A 20394-nucleotide genomic window follows, 5' to 3' on the forward strand; every position below is an offset into this window, starting at 1 on the left:
TGAAAGTGTCCAATAACAGGACGGTTACTGAGATTAATCGAGTAGTATTCAGCTGGTCATGTGATCCTAACATGGCCGCCCCCGTGTGGACCCTCTCCATGTAGAATAAAACTGCTTTTATAAGATTACTGATATGACTGGAGTCTTCATTTTAATGTAAGTGATCATGATTTCCTACATATTTAGCTAAATTACAATTCATGTCTTTTACGAGTTAAGCTTTTTTAATGAGGAAAAAATGAGAGTACACCTTTAAGGTATCTAAATTCTAATCGCGATTGCCTTCATTGTGTCTTTGAGATGTTTTCTTTTTACAGATGTGGTTGAGTTCTACAACATTTTCTGCTAGTTTCACAATGCGTTACACTCTTTAGTCCCTTGAATACACTTTGTTTGGGTTGAATAAATTATAAGTCATGTGGAAACAAGCATGACCTTTACGAGATCACTCTTCAGGGGACTGCGCATATGAATACATAAATATAACTAGCTGCTATTTCAAATGCATCATGTATTTTAGTTGCTATAACAATAGTGAGAGTATTCCTTTTCAAACATTTAACTTTATGGTGTAAAATATTTGGGTATTTTACTGCATAATCTTGTATTATTAATATTATTTGAATCACATTTTCTCACGCTAGCTCTTTTTAACAGTCCTGCAGTGTGGCAAATACATTTTTCAATTCCAATAGTTGTTTAAAATTGAATGTGGAGTAGCTGTCACTCCACAGAACATTTGACGCTGATTAGTAACTATTGCATCTGTAATGGTAACATTTCGTCTTACCAGAAGTATTTTTATTAGATTTTTCTAGCTGCCATTTTGACTATTCTTTGTGACAAGAAAAAAAGCACGAAATTGTCTTGCAATCATTACGATTAAAGAATGTTCCGAATTAAAGTATCTCATTTATAATTAGTAAGAACTGGAATACTTACTAGACGGAAAAAGTTGATATCTGAACTACAATGCCTTTAAAATTCAACAACTCAAAATGTATTGAAAAATATTCAGTCAGACTCATCTTATGAAAATAGCCTGACTGTGGCTAATTGTTTTTAAAATTATATGATGTGGCTTCTTATAAGCGTAGTGGCAGTTCTGAGGTGAAATGTCCACTGAGTGGAGCTAAAAGCAAGTTACATTTTGTTTTTACATGAGGTTAAGGTTAATATTCTATCGAGTTTTAAATCAACAAAACTGACACCCCTCCTCTAAACCTTAACCCTAAACCTAACGGATAGTGCCAGAAAAGAAAATGTGAGGTTAAAAACGCAATTGCTGAATTTTGAGGTGCTTCTATGACCAGGGCCGTATTATGGTGCTCCGTGGCTTAATGTTTCGCTGGGCCCCTGTCAGTCACACTCAATCACCATGCACTACACGGATGGGTTTAACAATTGCGCACCTTCTCTGTGTTTTTATTTCACATGTTTTTGCACAGTAATTTTTAAGTAAAAGTTGTAACGATATAAAATTAAGTAAAATCTACTTTATGACACACACACACAAAAAAGTTAAGTCAAATGTATTACTTATTTTATTTACAGTGAAATATTCTCTAAATATGACAACATTTTCTACTTTAGGATTGTTACATGATGAGGCATTGTAAAGATAACAAACATTCATGAATAATAGTTATTTATAAGCTAGAGCATTCATTGTTACATATTTGAATTTAAGTACAAATGTAGAATTTACTTAACATTTTCAAGTTCACGCTTTAACTTTTTCAGTAAATATATATGTGCTATATTTACTTCACCTCAAAAACAAAAATAATTCTGTGCATTTTTGTTTTAGTGCCTCTAGTGTTCACCAGGAAACTGACACGAGTTTGCAAAAATATAGGTGCAGGTTGATTAGTCATTTTTGCGACACTAGCGCCACCGAATGGAATTGCAAAAATAAACAATAGCTGCGTGCGAAACCGCGTACTGTCACAGTATGAACTGTATTTGATGAAGGATGCACTAATCTACTGGCAAAACAGTACGTTCTTTTAGGTATGCATGCGAGTATTGTGAATAGATTTGAGACATACTTCATGAGATGTTGCATCGTATTGTGACATTATGATGTAATAACAACTGCTAAAACTATCTGTTTCGGTTTGGTTAAACAAGCACCATTTAAGCACAAGGAACAACTATCGTGGTATATATAACACTTACAGATAACTTGTAATTTACCACCATTTCTTTAAATCCAGTGTTTTGAATGTGACATTGCCTCAGCTCCCGAAGGATTATGGGATCATTAAGTGTCCAGACGATCCGCACTTCAAAACCTCGCCGGAAATAGTTGGTCATCCGAGTATATCTCGCTTAATGCTTCATGAATACTGTGGATTTGGACACACTACTCCATTGGCATACCATTTTTGGCATACTATATAGTAGAGAAGTATGGATATTCGGACACAGCGAATGTTTTCAAAATAGCTTCCTGAAAACGCCCCTCGTCTGCCGTTGGTCAAACAAAGTGATAGTCCCACCTCCAACTCAAGCCACTGGTTGATGATGTTGGGGCGGGTCTAAGCGGGGTGCTCTAAACAAACACAATAATTGTTATAGTGTCACAGAGACACGGTGTTTACAGTTTTCAAGAAAATAAACCTATGAATGGCTTTTAGTTGTCTCCGCATATTAAGATGGGATAGAAGAAAAAAATACTCAAATTCAAAACACTGAAAAAGTCACATACTTTAGCATTAAAGTTACAGCCACTTATGGTTAGGTACTGCTATTGTCATTTTTATTAATTCTACAGGCCTCTCTGATTTAGATATCAACCATTTGCTTCTTACTATAGGCTATCTATTCTATTTTTAGTAACAGATAAAATCAGATTTAATATAACCATTGACCGTTGACCTTTTGGCTTAGCACAATAAAAGATAAGTAAAGAAAAGCAGTTCCGTTATAAGTAAAAATGAAAAAGTTACGCTTTTTTTTTCATTTTAAATAATGGCACTAGTTTACGTAGATGTTGCCATTTTTGCAAAAATTACCACATTGTTATGGACTAAATTCTAAAGTGAAAAACTAGCAATTTATAAAGAAATATTTCCTTCTCAAACTAAAATGTTTCAATTAAAACTTGATTTAATTGGTAATCAATTTACAGGTATTTCATGTCTCCGCAATAACACTTTCTTAGTATTTTATATTAACAACATATTTCTAAAAGTTAAAAAAAAAAATACAAATTAAGTTGCAGGTTAAAAGAGTGCTACTAAACATGATTCACCCAAAATAGTTCGTCACACAGCACAGGACGTTCTACTGTTAAAATATTTAAAGCCATGAACTTCATCAGGTTATAACAGTCTCTGGCATGAGTCACCGTGCCACATCAGTGAGTGGAGAAGACAAGAGATACTGGGAAGTGCTCCCATGACTTTAGTGAGACGAAGAAAGGTTCCTCTGGATCTGCTGGTCAGAAGCTCCCCACACATGGACCTGATGGTGGAGAACACTAAGCAGACAATGTCGGTTTCCAACGACAGTGCATACGACTCCTCAGCAGTGGACACAGACACAGAAGAGGGACAAACCCACTCCAACATCACACTCATCCTCACCTACAATGAAGAGCTCATGCATAAGGTGAGCACCTCGACACATTCTCCTACAACCACAGATGCAGTAATTGCATGTAAACATAAAGTTTCTATCTTTTACATGGCTGCCTTAATTACACATCCACCTCCTGTGTTCATTGAGCGGGGTGGTTGCATCATGTGGATTTCTGTATTGCATAGAGGAATTGTGACTCATGCCTGTCATATCAGAACAAAAGTGACCTTCTGTATCAGTGTGACTCATTGGTGGGTTTTGCAGGTTTGTTTTTCTGTCACTCACTAAGATTACAAAGCTGCCCTAGAGCAAAAATTTGACCACAATAAAGGTTTCTGTTTGAAACAACATAGTTGTGCAGCCTTGTGTCATAAGACATCCCTTTAAATATGCCATGAAATCAATTGGAGTTTTGTGGCTTTTATGTCTAGAGCACAACAGTCAGGCTTCTTATAAACCTTTAAAGACCGACATACAGTATCGTGAGCTCCGAAGTTGTTAAACGCTGGTATATGCTTCTGAGCGAACTACACTACCCATGATCCTCAAGGAAGATCCATCAATCAGAGAATCGCATCAAAGCACATCAAAAGAGCTCTGCACTCCCATGATGCACTGTGAATGACACAATCTGCACTCTCAAACTACTTGTAAACTCAGCAAAAAAAGAAATGTCCAAATAACTTTACAGATCTTTATTGTAAAGGGTTTAATCAATGTTTTCCGTGCTTGTTCAATGAACCATAAACAATTGATGAACATGGACCTGTGGAACGGCTTACAGATGGAAGGCAATTAAGGTCACAGTTTTTAAAACTTAGAACACTAAAGAGACCTTTCTACTGACTCTGAAAAACACCAAAAGAAAGATGCCCGGGGTCCCTGCTCATGTGCATGAACATGCCTTTGGCATGCTGCATGGAGGCATGAGGACCGCAGATGTGGCCAGGGCAATAAATTGCAATGTCCGTACTGTGAGACGCCTAAGACAAAGCTACAGGGAGACAGGAAGGACAGCTGATTGTCCTCACAGTGGCAGACCATGTTTAACAACACCTGCACAGGATCTGTACATCTGAATATTACACCTGCTGGACAGGTACAGGATGGCAACAACACTAGGAACGCACAATCCCTCCATCAGTGCTCAGACTGTCCGCAATAGGCTGAGAGAGGCTGGATTGAGGGCTTGTAAGGCAGGTACTTACCAGACGTCACCTATGGGCACAAACCCACCTTCGCTGGACCAGACGGGACTGGCAAAAAGTGCTCTTCACTGAGGAGTAGCTGTTTTGTCTCACCAGGGGTGATGGTCGGACTCGCGTTTATAGTCAAAGGAATGAGCATTACACCGAGGCCTGTACTCTGGAGCGGGATCGATTTTGAGGTGGAGGGTCCGTCATGGTCTGGGGCATCATCGGACTGAGATTGTTGTCATTGCAGGCAATCTCAACACTGTGCATTACAGGGAAGATATCCTCCTCCCTCATGTGTTACCATTCCTGCAGACTCATCCTGACATGACCCTCCAGAATGACAATGTCATCAGCCATACTGCTCGTTCTATGCATGATTTCCTGCAAGACAGGTATGTCAGCGTTCTGCCATGGCCAGCGAAGAGCCCAGATCTCAATCCAATTGAACACATCTGGGACCTGTTGGCTCGGAGTGTGAGGGCTAGGGCCAGTCCACCCAGAAATCTCTGGGAACTTGCAAGTGCCTTGGTGGAAGAGTGGGGTACCATCTCACAGCAAGAACTGGCAAATCTGGTGCAGTCCATGAGGAGGAGATGCACTGCAGTACTTAATGCAGCTGGTGGCCACACCAGATACTGTTACCTTTGACCCCCCTTTGTTCAGGGACACATTATTCCATTTCTGTTAGTCACATGACTGTGAAAATTGTTCAGTATGTCATAGTTGTTGAATCTTTTTATGGTCATACAAATATTTACACACATTAAGTTTGCTGAAAATAAAAGCAGTTGAAAGTGAGAGGACATTTCTTTTTTGCTGAGGTAGTTCATGGCTTAGAACACTTAAAAGGATTTTATGAAAATGAATGGGAAAAATACTTCTAGTTCAAAGATGGTTAAAAAGTTAAGAAGGAACGGTTGCACTCTGTTAGCTTTGAGGCTAACATCTTTATGCTAGTATACGTCTTCAAGCTAACAAAAATATCTTGTAGCAGATATATACGTCAGTGTTGAGGAGTAACAAACTAAAAGTAGCAAAGTTACTAACTTGATTACATTTTCCAGTTGTGTGACAGTACCTCAGCTGTTTTCAAAACAATGTAGCTTTTCCAGTAACAAACCACTTTTCCCAATAAGTATTAAATTTCACAATGTTTGTGGACTTTGTGACTGAGCAAGTTATAATCAAACTCCCTTTCCTAAACTGTCTCTATCATAAGTAGTGCAAGAAAGTAATTTTTTGTGAATTGATTAATTCAGATGGTTTGTGTAAATGATCATATTCAATTAGTCATATTTAGAGCAGTTAATTTATCTGTTCAAGTTTAATGCTGTCGCTATAATTGAGATTGTTCATTCAAAAACCCTCATTGCATATAACTCATCAAAATTTGACTCTGATTAAATTATACATCTAATAATCAAATTGTTGTATTTAAAAAAAAAAAAAAAGTAATTGCTCTCTTTCTTTTAGTAGTTAGCCAGTTTTGCAGAAAACCTTTCAAAACATTTAAAATTCTAGTTTTAAAATACAACTCTCTTATTATATTAGCAGAGATTGTTTTTTCCAGTTAATGGGCAGCTTCCATAAAAATGAGTAATCTGTGGTGAAATGATTAGCACAGGATGTCATCAGCATTTTTCAAGGATAATTGTAATGCCTGACCACACAAATGATGACCGTTCTGCTCTCAGAGTGTGCTTTCAATGACACTCCTGCATTAATATCACACAAACACTTCTATAGAGGATGTGAGGTTAGAGATTAGAAAAACTGAAAACTGTAAGCAAAGCTTCAATTTAGTCAGTAACTGGAGGATGAAAGCAGAAGAGCACAGTCAGCAATCTTCACATTTACATTATTTGCATGTGCATACTGGCCAGATGTCAGATGAATGTACTGTATGAACTCTAGATCAGTGGTTCTTAACTGTTTAACTGGAGGTACCCAGTTAAATTATTTACACAACACTGGATATTTCTTTCTTTTGTGTTGCTAATAAAGCACATGCAACCCGTTCATGTTTATATCTATCTACTTTGATTAGTTTCTACCAAATGACATAATTTTCACCAAAATACTCTATAGAGTTTGATCAGAAACTGTTTTGCTGAGATGAAATACTGGTATTAAAATTAATGGGAGTGGCCAATTGGAAAGGCCAATATGGTGGATGTAGAAAAGAAAGTCCCGGCTTATTGGTAAAAGAGCCAATTACCTTTTAGATTCAGACATCGTCTCTAAGGCTACTCGAGTAAAATAGCATTTATTTTGCATTTAATCTGAGGTAAAGAAGCACAAATTATGATACTGTTGATGTCAGATTTTACAGCTGATTTTAAATATGTTCTATGATTGTAATCTTGACCAACCATTTTGGAGATTATGGTATTTTCCCATTCAAGTCAACAAGAGCTGTACTTTCATAGCTGCCTGGGAGTGTTCCTAAAATGGCTGCCAGTAGAGGGACTTTGTTTTGATTGACAACCAAAGATATGGGAAGCATTTTCACCTCCCTTTTACTGTTAATACTGTATGCCTATTTATTTTGCTCTTCTAAATACACGGTTATATGGTTAGTTGCATTTTATTATTTGAAATTTGCATTGTTTTGATCCCGTTGTCTGTGATCCTATCAATTCAGAACAGATCTGAGACGCACAATTTGAAAGCCTCTAAAATACACACATATGTACAGTTAATGCACACAATCTTGCTATTGTTAATTTTGAGGTGTCATTTGACGTTTGTGTGCTTTCGTTTCAGCCCAATAATCCACTCAATGCATGTTCAAAGACCATTTTTTGCCACATTAGTATTAAAGTACAGAATTTCAAGTTGATTTCAATAACTGTCATTTACATGTATAAAGTATTTGTCCTGTTTGTTCAGGTTGTAAGTGGATGTGGTGAGGATGGATCACAGGAAAGGGGCGTATTAAAAAAACATGAGATGTGAAGTACATCACATCCCTCGAGTGAGGGCACTCTAATTGTTTCTGTTGTTTTTTTTTCTATTATTAAAGATGCTGCATGACTAAACTTGGTCCTTAAACCCATAAAGGTTCTGTCAAGTCATTGTGAACTGAGAAGATTTTGCTCTGTAAAAAGTTTCATGTTGTTATTCAATTAAGCAATAAAGTGCAAAAACACATTTTAAAGGGACAATTCTCTCATCATTGACTCACCCTCATGCCAGCCTAGATGTGTATGAATTTATTCCTTCAGCAGAACACAAACGAAGATTTTTAGAAGAATATTTCAGCTCTGTAGGTTCATGCAATGCAAGTGAATGGTGGCCTGAAGGTCAAAAAGCATATAATGGAAGCATAAAAGTAATCAACACTACTCTAGTGGTTAAATCCATGTCTTCAGAAGAGATATGATAGGTGTGGGAGAGAAACAGACCAATGTTTAAGTCCTTTTTTACTATAAATTCTAAATAAAACAAAAGAAGAACAAAGTGGAGCTTTTTTGATTGATAAATCTTAATTTGTGCCCACCAGAAGAAAGTCATTCACATCTGGGATGGCATAAGGGTGAGTAAATGATGAGAGAATTTTCATTTTTTAGTGAACTATTCTTTTAACGACGCAAATTTTCATTAAAATGAAATTAAACTTTTCATCAGGTCAGCCAGGAGGAGAGTACTACAGAAATATTCTTATTGTAGAGCTTTTAGGCTGCGTGAATCTAATGTGATATTCCTATTGTCATAATGAAGCATCTACTGAAGAGGGATGTTTTGCTGGTTTGGCTGCAGAAATGCATGTGTTGCTATGACAATGTCATTGTCTGCCCCCTTCACCTGCCTCGTGTGGTTTATTCCATTGTGTGTTTTCTTCATCAAGCGTGTCTTCAATTGGATGAGGGATTTAAAGAATATCAAACATGCATGAGTTTTGTATGAATTAGTAATAAAGATTAAAGTCCTGTGGCTGTGTATTGGACAGTGTTCGTGTTCTGAAATCATGCCACCCCTAAAGGAATTGCTTACAGCTTTCATCATGTGCAAAATAATGCTACATTTCGAAATAGTGCCATGTCATGAAACTATTCAGTATGAGCATGATATCCATATTACACTCAAGTACAATATTCTAACATGCTTAAAGGGATAATTCACCCAGAAATGAAAACTCTATCATCATTGACTCATTTATTTTCATTGTATTGTTAGAGTGACCAGGATATTCTTCACCAATTCAACTTTTGTGTTCTACATAAGAAAGAAAGTCAGAAAGAATATGTGTTTGGACAACATGGTGGTGAGTAAATAATAACAGGATTTTCATTTCTTGGTGAACCTTTTTTTTTCATTTAAAAATCTATCAATGTAAAAACAGGAGGGGTCACACAGCATGATTAAATTACATCCTCTGGGAAACCTTGAAAAATCGGAGGCATACACTCAGCAGGGATTTCATTAGAACAGAGGGAAACATTGCGAGACACACTAGTGTCAACCCGAGCAGAGTATCAGCATCTGCCCCAGAGGTGATAAATGTCATCCAACAAGCTGCATGTGCTTTTGCAGCCTCTGGCCAGATGCTAGAGTGGATGTGATATCCATGGCAACCAGGACTGGATGACGCCCACAACCTGCTCTCAGTCCCCACGGAGATGACATGCTGCCCTTTTTGATGTGACATGATGCTTATAAAGGGGGGCAAGTGAGAGATATAGATAAAAAGAGGGGATGTTTTACTAACAGTGCTTGTTGAACACTATTCTAAGACGTGAGGGGTGTTTGCCTATGCTAAAGTCATCACCTTGTTACTAGGGTGTTACTAGGTGGTTTCTAATATGTTCTGCGCGATTGCTTGGACATTGCTAGATGAGTGCAATGGTGTTGTGGTTTTTCGCTAAGGAGTTGCCAAGGTGTTCAGAGATTGTTTTGGGTGTTCTGGGTAGTTGCTAGGGGGTTACTAAGTGATTCCTCTGGTGTTGTGAGTGTTTGCTATGGAGTTGCCATGCAAGGTGATCAGAAAGTTTTTTGAGTGTTGGTATGCAATTCGAAAAGGTTGTTAAAGTGTGGTTGCTAGGGCTTTACTTGGTGCTTGCTGGTGTGTTCTGGATAGTTGTTAGGGTGTTTTTAAGAGGTTGCTAGGGTTTAATGGGTGGATGCCAGGTAATTGCTAAGGAGATCAGAGGTTAGCATGTTGTTACAGTATATGGTTTGTAAGGGCATTCTGGGTGGTTAATAGGACATTGCTAAGTGGTTTTTAGTGTGTTGTGGATGGTTGTTAGAGCATTACTAAGAGGTTGCTAGGGTGTAATGGGTGTTTGCCAGGGAGTTGCTATGGAGGTGCTGAAGTATTCTGAGTAGTTTTTAGTGTGCTGTGGTTACTGGGGTGTTCTGCATGGTTGCTAGGATGTTGCTAGATTGGTGCTAGGCTGTTGTGGGTTGTGGCTGTGTAGTTTTGAGGGTGTTTTTTGGCATGTTGCTATTTGGTTTATTCGAGTGTTCTGGGTGATTGCTAGGTGGTCCACAGTGTTTAGTGGACTGTTGTTAGGGCTGTTCTATGGCGCAGTTGGTAAGGTTTTTTTTTAGTTGTTTTTAGATTGTTGGTATGCAGCTCCTATGGAGGTCCTGAAGTGATCGGAGTGGTTTTTATCTTGTTGCTATGTGGTTGTTAGGGTGTTCTGCAAGGTTGCTAGACAGGGGCAAGGGTGTTGTGGGCTGTGGCTATGCAGTTGCTCTGGCAGTCAGAGTTTTTTTTGTGTGTTTATCTAAGAGGTTTGTTAGTGTGTGCTAGGGTGTTGTTAGGTGGTTGCTTGTGTGTTCTGGAAGTTTGTTAGGGTTTTTCTAGAAGGTTGCTAGAGTGTAAGGGGTGTTTGCCAGGGAATTGCTATGGAGGTATAGCACATCGTGCTTGCTAGTGTGTTCTGAATCGTTGCTAGGGCATTGCTAGATGGGTGCTAGCGTGTTGTGGGTTGTGGCTATGCAATTGTTAACACTGTCTGAAGTGTTTTTAGCATGTTGCAGGTAGGTTTGTTAGTGTTCTGGGTGGTTACTAGATGTTGTTAGGGCTTAATGGGTGTTTGTCAAGAATTTGCAGTAGAGGTGCTTGGGTGATTTTAATGGTTTTTAGCTTGTTGTGGTTACAAGGGTGTTCTGGTAAGTTGCTAAGGTGTTGCTAGATGGGTGCTAGGGTGTTGTGTGTTGTTGCTATGCAGTTGTTAAGGTTTTAAGAGTGTTTTTATCATGTTGCTATGTGGTTTAGGGTGTTGTGTGGTTGCTAGTGTGTTCTGGAATGTTGTTAGGGTGTTTGCCAGGGAGTTGCTATGCAGGTGCTTAGGTGATCTGCATTTGTTTGTGTTGGCCCACCATGATCCAATCAAAATGTAGCAACTTTTCTTTCATATGACAGTAAGAGAGGGGACCTGCCATAATCTGGGGGCCCTGGAATGCCAGCTTTTACATTCTACATATGTATGAACCCACAACGATCAAGAACATTTGCCATTACATAAATGTTAAAGTGAAACTGGAACAATTTGCATTCACTATTTCAAGATTCTTGCCTACAGTTTTTAACAGCGCATGCACATCACAGCTAGCGTTTAATATTTACATGCTCTTCAGGAGCTGAATAGCATAAAGAATAGAACACTTCTGACTGACTGCACAACTCAAGTTATCATCCACAAGTTATGTACTTAAGTCTAACACCTAACATCAAATAATAAATTAGTAAATGCTGTATTAGCAATAGTAATAGTTATAACACTAATAACATCTACTTGACTGATCTTAACAAAGCAGTGAGTGGGTACAGAGCTGCTTTCTGGCATCCTTTACTAATTCTTTTTGGCACTAATAGCGGGTGTCAACATCAAAGTGACTAATCTGTCTTTACAACTCCAGCTCTGATCATCTCTCCAGTGATTTATTCATCACAGTTCAGCTGAATAATAATTTGAGAATGCAGTGATTTAACTTGAACTTGATTCTTCTCTGGGTTTGTCACTTGTCTGGATTTTGGTTATGCTTGTACTTTACAATGTATTTTTTATTTTATTTTTTATCAGATAAAAAGCCTTGTGAAAGTGTCTTAACCCTTAACCAATTTGCTTATTTTACTTGTGGATCTTATGTAGACAGTTTGTTCTCCATATTTTTATTTCTAAGCACAGAAATTATGTAATTTTAACATGACAATGTGCAGCTTTTGGGGTTTTAATCTGAATATCCATACTTTTCTGTTGCAGACTATACTAGTTGGAGACAGTGGAGTGGGGAAGACATCTCTGTTAGTGCAGTTTGACCAGGGGAAATTCATCACAGGATCCTTCTCTGCTACTGTGGGCATTGGCTTCACGGTGAGTCTCACTGCAAATTCATCCATCTGGATGTCAGCAGCTAAAAGATGACTTCACTTTTCTCCATGGAGGTGTCATTATATAATAAACATGGCCATATCCACTGCAATATTTTTTAATTAATTCAGATTTTTGTTTTGTTTTTTCAAGCTTAAAGGTGCACTCAGTAATTTTTTGAAGTATGTAGAATAGGGATGGGCATTTTGATCATTTTGTCTACTCGGGTACTCAGACTAATTACTCGAGTACTCGTCGAGTACTCAAGGGGCAATGACATGTACATAACTGTATATAATAACATGTCTGACAAACGTCTTTGGCTGCTGCATTGTGTCTTGTTGTTCCAGTGTATTGAAGTTTATTATATGAAGATTCTCTCCCCAACTGCACAACATGCGTCTGTCTGTTCTTTCTTCAGGTTACCTATGTAATCTAATAAGTGCGCACCAGTTTTTTTTAGTGACTGTCTAAACAGTATATTTTCAAATAACAGGAGATGCCATAACATTGCGTTTTAATATGCGTGTTAAGTTGAAGTTCAGTTTTGAAGATGCTGCACTGTGTTCCATTTAACTGCGCTCTGTCAAACTGTTTGAAACATTCACCTGCTGTACACTGCCACACGCGCCTGGTGTGTGTGTGTGTGTGTCCAAATGTTTGCTCTTGTGAGGAAAGCAGTGATGCTCTGTATTATTGTTGTTTCTGTGATTCATGAAGCGATCCATTCAACTCGGAGAGTCTGAATTTCTATCTTTCAACAGAGGAAAGTGCAACGGAATGACACTTTATATCGGATATCTAACTTGGAAACATGAGCTGAAATCTTTATTCATTTGGTCGAAATGCAGGTGTGTATTACGTCACGCAGGGCAGGGAGGTTTAGTCAGTGACAATCATTCACTTTTACTAAATAATATCCATTAACGAGTCAAAGTTCTTACATTAAATGATAATAAAGCGTGTTTAACAAACGTTTTACAGGACAGGTTTTCAAAACACGGTTAATTACTCTCTCTTTGTTTTGATTATTGTAACGATAGCATTGCAGCGTCGTATCAGTTTGTTTGCCATGAGAAGTCTCTGATAATCGATGTACTCCTCAAAATCACAATGTAATCAATCTCAAAATTAAAAATAAGCTCCCTCTTTGACACGGTTGTGTTAATTGTCAGGTAATTGTCACTGGATTTCAAATTAAGTGAAAAGTCACATCATACGTGATCACTATCGATCATCGTTTTCATGATGGATCATTGCTGCCACGTCTGAGAACCCGAGTCCTCGAGTACTCGTGCCATCACTAGTTAATAAGTATGCCTTACACTGACACCTAGTGGCCTGGATGTTGCATCATTCAAACCCAGTAGTTATCAGTTACCGATGCCATTGTAGAAATTAACTATACAAAGTAAATCAGGATTACTTTAATCAATGAGTGAAAGTGTCCAATAACACGGCAGTTACTGAGATGCAGCGAGTAGTATTCAGCTGGTCATGTGATTCTAACATGGCTGCCCCCATGATGCACCTCTGCATGTAGAATTAAACAGCTTTTATAAGATTACTGATACGACTGGACTCTTCATCTCACATGAGTGGTCATGATTTTATTAATGCATTTCAAAATGACTATTCATCTCTTTAGAAGTAAAATGTTTTAAGTGAGGAAAAAAACGACTGAATACACCGTTAAGTGTGTAATTTCTATGCCACTAGCATCACCAAACAGAGTAAAAAAAAAAATGCTGTTTTTTAAACGGATTACAGAAAACTCCCCCATCTTTCATTGGTTGTACAAACAAATAGTCCCGCCAACTCACACCATTGGTCAAGATAATGGCAATGCTTTGATAGCGCCATAGTATCGCACTTTTAGGGGAAATTAAACTACAAATGGCTTACTTACAGTTGTTTCTGCAAATTAAGCATGGATATGAGGGGAAAAAATTATATTCAAAAATCCGTTTTAAACAAGATTCATTACTTGTGAAGCATGGAGTGGTGGTGGCGTAGTGGTCTAAAGCACATAACTGTTAATCAGAAGGTCGCTGGTTCGACCCCCACAGCCACCACCATTGTGTCCTTGAGCAAGGCACTTAACTCCAGGTTGCTCCGGGTAATAAGTGCACTGTAAGTCGCTTTGGATAAAAGCGTCTGCCAAATGCATAAATGTAAATGAATTGATTCTTCTTACCCCATTGGCAAAAAAATATATATTTTTGTTTTTTTAACCTTCCTATATTTTTGCTTAAAGCAAGAAAAGAAAAAAACTATATGCCAACATGAATATTGAAGATCTGAACAAGTCTTTTCATAATAGTGCAAAATGGGGCAAGATGTCCCACCCAACATTTAATTTCACACTTTCTTATGTTAAAAAACATATTTCTTCATGAAATAAATATAAAAGTACATTTTAAACACCTTTATTATTTGTCATTACCTATAATTGACTTCAATAATCATTGTCACTATTTTGTGATCATTGCATGTTTTAAAAGTATGAAATTTAAGGAATATGTTAATCATTCAGATGTATCATTTGATTAGTCAGTCATTATAGTTTACTCAATTTAAGAGAACTTAAGATGTATAATTTGAAACAGATTTTTTTATTTGCACAATATACAAACATAAAACTGACACAAATATTATAATAGAACAAGAAAATAAATAAATAGGTCTTGTGCAAAGTACTTTACCTCAAAAAGAAAACAATTAACAATTATTTCAAATGTATTATATTATATTATATTATTGTAATGGAATATTGTTGATATTTAAATATTTGTAGTATTATTAGTATTCAATTTAGGATTTTACTTTAAAAAGCAATTTTGTTTTCAGATGTACAGTACGTTATATTCCCCTAGTGAGTGGGTCACCTTACCCCAATAGGGCAATAAGATGCCCCTATACATTAATTTAGCTGTAAAAACCAAATTAACATTGTTTCAATTAATATATTGTATTAATATATTAATAATGCATCATCATCCATATGCTAAACTTATATCTAAATATGTTTTATCAGTAGATGCACATTGTTCATTAAGGGGGGCATCTTCCCCCTTCTGTTCTACTCTCTGAAAATGTTAATTGACACTCAACTATCAGTGGTTTGTCTGTTGCTATCTAACGTCATATGTGCCTGTAGAGAGCCGCTGGGGTTTCTCAGCTCTGAGCGTCTGATTACAATAGTATGAAAATGATCATTTTATTGAAGCCTCTGATTGTAATTGCTTATGAATCTGTCTGCCCTCTGTTGTTTTTCAAGTGCCCTTTTTTAATATTGTGTAATTACTCTGTGTTGTCGTGTGTGAAACAAGGTGTTAAAGGGATAGTTCATCCAAAACTGTTAATTCTGTCATAATTGACTCACCATTATGTCATTCCAAACCTGGATGACTTGCTTTCTTCCCTGGAACAAAAAAATGGATGTTTAGCTGGCTCTGGTAATCTCAGGATATATATCTCGAAGTTCAGACAGGGAATCAAATAGAATAATATTAGTGTATATTCCATTCACTTTAATCAGATTATTGTTAGAGAATATGAAAAGTGTTTCTGGTTCTGGCATACCAGACTAATGCAGCATAACTATGAGTTGAGGAATAAATTAGGTGTATGCCTGGCTGAAAAGAGGAATCTAGACTTAAACTGAGAGAGTGTGTCTGAGTTGCGAATAATGCTAGGAAGACTGTTCCATAGTTTGGGGGCCAAAAAGGAAAAGGATCTCCCTCATTGTGTGGATTTTGATATTCTAGGTATTATTAATAGGCCAGAATTTTGATGGAAAACAGCATAATAGAAGATCACATAAGTACTGTGGAGCTAGGCCATTTAAAGCTTTTTAAAGAAGTTAGAAGTATTAGAAAATGAATAAGAAATGTTACCGGTAGCCAATGTAGCGATGATAAAATGGGGCTGATATAATCATATTTCTTGGTACTAGCCAGCACTCTAGCTGCTGCATTTTGAAATAAATAATAATACGTTTATTTATGGAACTTGCAATACATCCTCCCAGTAATGCATTACAATAATCTAGTTTTGAGGTCATGAACGCATTAATTAGTTTTCGGCATCAGAACCAGAGAGCATGTGTCATAATTTAGCAATATTTCTGTGATGAAAAAATGCTGTTCAACAAACATTGGTAATTTGATTTTCAATCACAGATGACTTTCAAATATAACACATAAGTTCTTCGCTGTAGAAGATGACATAACAGTACATCCACCGAGAGTCAAATTATATTTAATCATCTTATTTTTGATTTCATCTCCTGTTGTAGTTGTTGTTAGTTATTCTTGCTTATCTTTTGTAAATAAAATACATTTAGAGTAAGAGCTTAGGCCGAATCTCACAAATCCTTCAGATTATTCAGATGACCGACTCCCTCCAAAGTACATATTTCTAATTTATTGAATGGTCTGTTTGGATCTTTCTTATACTGTGAAAGGTGAGATTCTTTAGCTGGTGCCCCAAATAAACGGAGGGAGGGGCCATCTGAAATTCATAAACACATACACACCTTAAGTGACGTGTGATCAAAAATCACCACATACTTTGGTGTCTTGTGTGAAGCCCACTACATTTCAATTGTTGGCCGTATTATCACTACAAGAGTGACTATAATGATGACAAGATTTTTATTTTTGTGTGAAGTTACCATAGTGTGTAAAGATGAAGCTATAATGTGCCGTTTCATGGGGGAAATCAGAAAAGAGCATCAAAACAGCCTTGCAAAAAAAATAAACCTACTGGAATCCTCCATGGGAGGATTGCCTCTGGGATTTCTAGGGTTTTTTGAAAAGTAATGAATACAGTTTTATTAAATTTTACTGAAAGCATTATAAAGGAAACAAAAACATTCCTTTATAAATTAACATTGATTATTAAGCAAAAGTGTTTTATTATTATGAGAATGATAATAGATGTCGTTCTATCAGTTTGTTAGTAGCGGGCGCCAAAAAAACACGTTCCTCTATTTGTGAAAAGGAAATCAAGCTTGATTAATTTTGTAGCATTTTCCGAATAGGCGTGCAAGTGATCAAGAACGCTATCTCTGTATCTCAGCAGATTTTTTAAAAGACACCTGCTGTCATACTGATGTATGCATCACAATTCTCTGTACATGAATGAGAGAACCACTTGTAAAACCCTTTAATATTTTTGGCAGAAGTTAGATGCATTCAAAACCGATTGTGCGCGGTGTCACAGCCTATATAGATTGCAAGCGAGCAACGAGACAAACCAAAACACTCCTATTATAATCAGCGAAATTTTCTCATGGACGTGGAATAAACCTCCCCTCTGCTGCTCAACCTGCACTTATGGTCTGTGAGGAGGATGTGTGTCAGGTCTTCCGGAAACAAAAGACTAGGAAAGCTTCAGGCTCAGATGGTCTCACCTGCCTGTCTGAAAGTCTGCGCTGACCAAATGGCACCCATTTTCACACATATCTTCTATAGATCACTGGAGCAGTGTGAAGTTCCCTGCTGCTTCAAGTGCTCCACCGTCATTCTGGCCCCCATAAAACCTAAAATGACAGGACTTAATGACTACAGACCTGTCGCTCTCATGTCTGTGGTCATGAAGTCATTTGAGAGACTGGTTTTGGACTACCGGAAGGAAATCACTGGACCCCTCCTAGACCCCTTCAGTTTGCTTAATGATCAAACAGGTTTGTGGATGATGCTGTCAACATGGGACTGCATTACATTGTGCAACACCTCGACAGACCTGGGACTTATGCAGGGATCCTATTTGTGGACTTCAGTTTAACCTTCAATACTATCATGCCTTATCTTCTCTCAACCAAACTGACCCAGCTCTCCATGCCCATCCCAATCTGTTGATGGATCACCAGCCTTCTGACAGTGAGACTGGGGAAAATAACATCCAGACCCTCACTATTAGCACTGGTGCTCCAAAGGGATGTGCTCTCTCCCCTCTACTCTTCTCCCTGTACACAAATGACTGCACTGCAAAGGACCCCTCTATCAAGCTCCTGAAGTTTGCAGACGACACCGCGGTCATCTGCCTCATATGCAATGGTGACGAGTCTGCATATAGATGGGAGGTAGAACAGCTGGCTGTCTGGTGCGGTCACAACAACCTTGAGCTGAACACGTTCAAAACAGTGGAGATGATAGTGGACTTCAAGAGAAATCATCACCATCCTGAATAGTACGGTGTTAGCAGTGGAGTCATTACAATGTTTGGGGGGACACCCACATTGACTCCATTGTGAAGAAGGCTCAGCAAAGGTTGTACTTCGTTCACCAGCGGAGGAAGTTCAACCTGTCACAGGAGCTCCTAACACAGTTCTACTCGGCCATCATTGAGTCTGTTCCATGTACATCTATAACTGTCTGGTTTGGTTCAGCCACCAAATCTGACAGAGGGAAAATACAACGGACAGTCGGGACTGCTGAGAGGATTATTGGTGCCCCTCTACCCACCCTCCAAGGTCTGAATGTCTTCAGATTGAGGAAACGTGCTGGTAGAATCACCCTGCCCACTGCCTATTTGAACTGTTGCCCTCTGGCCGGCACTACACAGCACTGAGCGCCAGGACGTCCAGGCACAAGAACAGTTTTTACCCTCAGGCCTTTTTCCACATGAACAATTAAACCGCCTTCAGTGCAAAAATGTATAAATGCCATGTACATGTGTAAATTCACTCATATGCACTTGCACATGTACAAATGCCATTCTATGTAATATGTCCTATTTATTAAATGTTTTTGTATGTCTATTTATACTCTTACTTTGTTGTATATGCTGTCTCACTGTAATGTTCTGTGTGCACTTATTTTCTGCTATCACCAAAAAATAAAAAATACCTTGAGTAGTAGATGAGCAAATTTGGCAATAAAACTCATTCTGATTCTGATAAACGCAGAGAATGCCAGTTAAAATGAATCAGAATTATCAAATGGGCGGGGCTTATTGGTGCGGATGTTGTCTATAATTGATCAGGTACGGTTAATCTGTGTATTTCACTAAACAATGGCTATTAAAGTTACTATTCAGTTGTGACTGTCGTGGAATATCGCGATGAATCTCTCTAAGTTGTAAGAAAACTTTCGGAGTCTTGAGTTCCAGATGCCAAAGTTGTAGTTTATTGAACACCAACAAACATGAGACCGGCCAGCTGTCCGTTCTGACTGTCTTAGTCCAAAACCTCCTCTTCTATACAGTTTGTTATCTGGCATTACCTCATTTCTGTGCCCCTTTGTTATTTTTGTAACCAATGGATACTATTTGCCACCATTATCTCACAGAGCCTTTTGATATCTTTTTACTGGTAGAAACTTGGCTTTAGTCTATCTTCAAGGTCCTTAGTCTCATTATTTTGTTACAGCTGGGTGCTCTTTGTGGCCTCTGCAGCATCAACACTTTTAGTAACCTCATATGCTCTCTCCTGGGTCACACAAAGGCCAGGAAACTCATATAAGTATTTTGATATATAAGAAACATACTAGAATATTGAAAAATATACTATATGACCTAGTGTCCTTATTATCTATTTAAGTCTCGCCTTGTCATTATTTAGATGAATTGTTTGTAGTGATGTTACGTTCGTGAACGAATCGTTCTTTTTGAACGAATCTTTTAGGTGAACGAATCATTCTCGTTCACGTTATCCATTGACTCATATTTCTCGTTCACTGAAATTCCTCCCTCCACCACTGCGCGCCGCTATTGCGCGCATGCGCAGCTCAATGAACCGTGTAGCTCTGTGGACCGTTTCATCTGTCAAAGACAAAGAGTGACTAAACCTCGAGCCAATAGCCTTCGAGTATGATACGAGGACGGAGCATGTGATTTGTTGAATCTAGTGAACGAATACGCCCTTTATTGAGTTGCTTTGAGTTTGAACGAGTCAAATGAACTGTTACATACATCTCGTTCAGTGAATAAAAATGAATATAAAAATATATATGTTTGAGTCATGTCATGCACTTTTGTTTGTTTAAAAACTGTAAAACATAAAAAAATTTAGAGTACTGATTATTTGCGTCACGTCATTCCATCTCATTTGCGTCACGTGACTCACGTCAGCTAATAGCATTTCAGCTCGGGCTTAGAAGGGGCATGTAATTGGTTGGATCTACTCTGCTGAATGAATATCATATTGCTCTGTTTTGAGTCTGAACGAGAGAGAGATCTCCCGTTCGTGAACGAATTGAACGAACTGGTTGCTATACCCAGTTCGTGTACCAGGTCGGCCATTCTGTCAATCTAGTTCATCAATCAGCAGAAAGTGAATG

The 20394-nt window shown here is 37.9% G+C and overlaps 1 protein-coding gene across 1 annotated transcript; it reads left to right on the forward strand.

Annotated features, from left to right (window-relative positions):
* The first annotated feature begins 3405 nt into the window (after positions 1-3405).
* On the forward strand, positions 3406-18593 carry LOC127652978 (uncharacterized). The gene is made up of 3 exons (XM_052139441.1): positions 3406-3618; positions 11999-12109; positions 18504-18593. Exons 1-3 carry the CDS (start codon positions 3406-3408, stop codon positions 18591-18593), a joined length of 414 nt encoding a protein of 137 aa, XP_051995401.1.
* Positions 18594-20394: the final 1801 nt, after the last annotated feature.

This window comes from Xyrauchen texanus, chromosome 12 (genome assembly GCF_025860055.1).
Source record: "Xyrauchen texanus isolate HMW12.3.18 chromosome 12, RBS_HiC_50CHRs, whole genome shotgun sequence".
Classification (NCBI taxonomy): Eukaryota; Metazoa; Chordata; class Actinopteri; order Cypriniformes; family Catostomidae; genus Xyrauchen; species Xyrauchen texanus.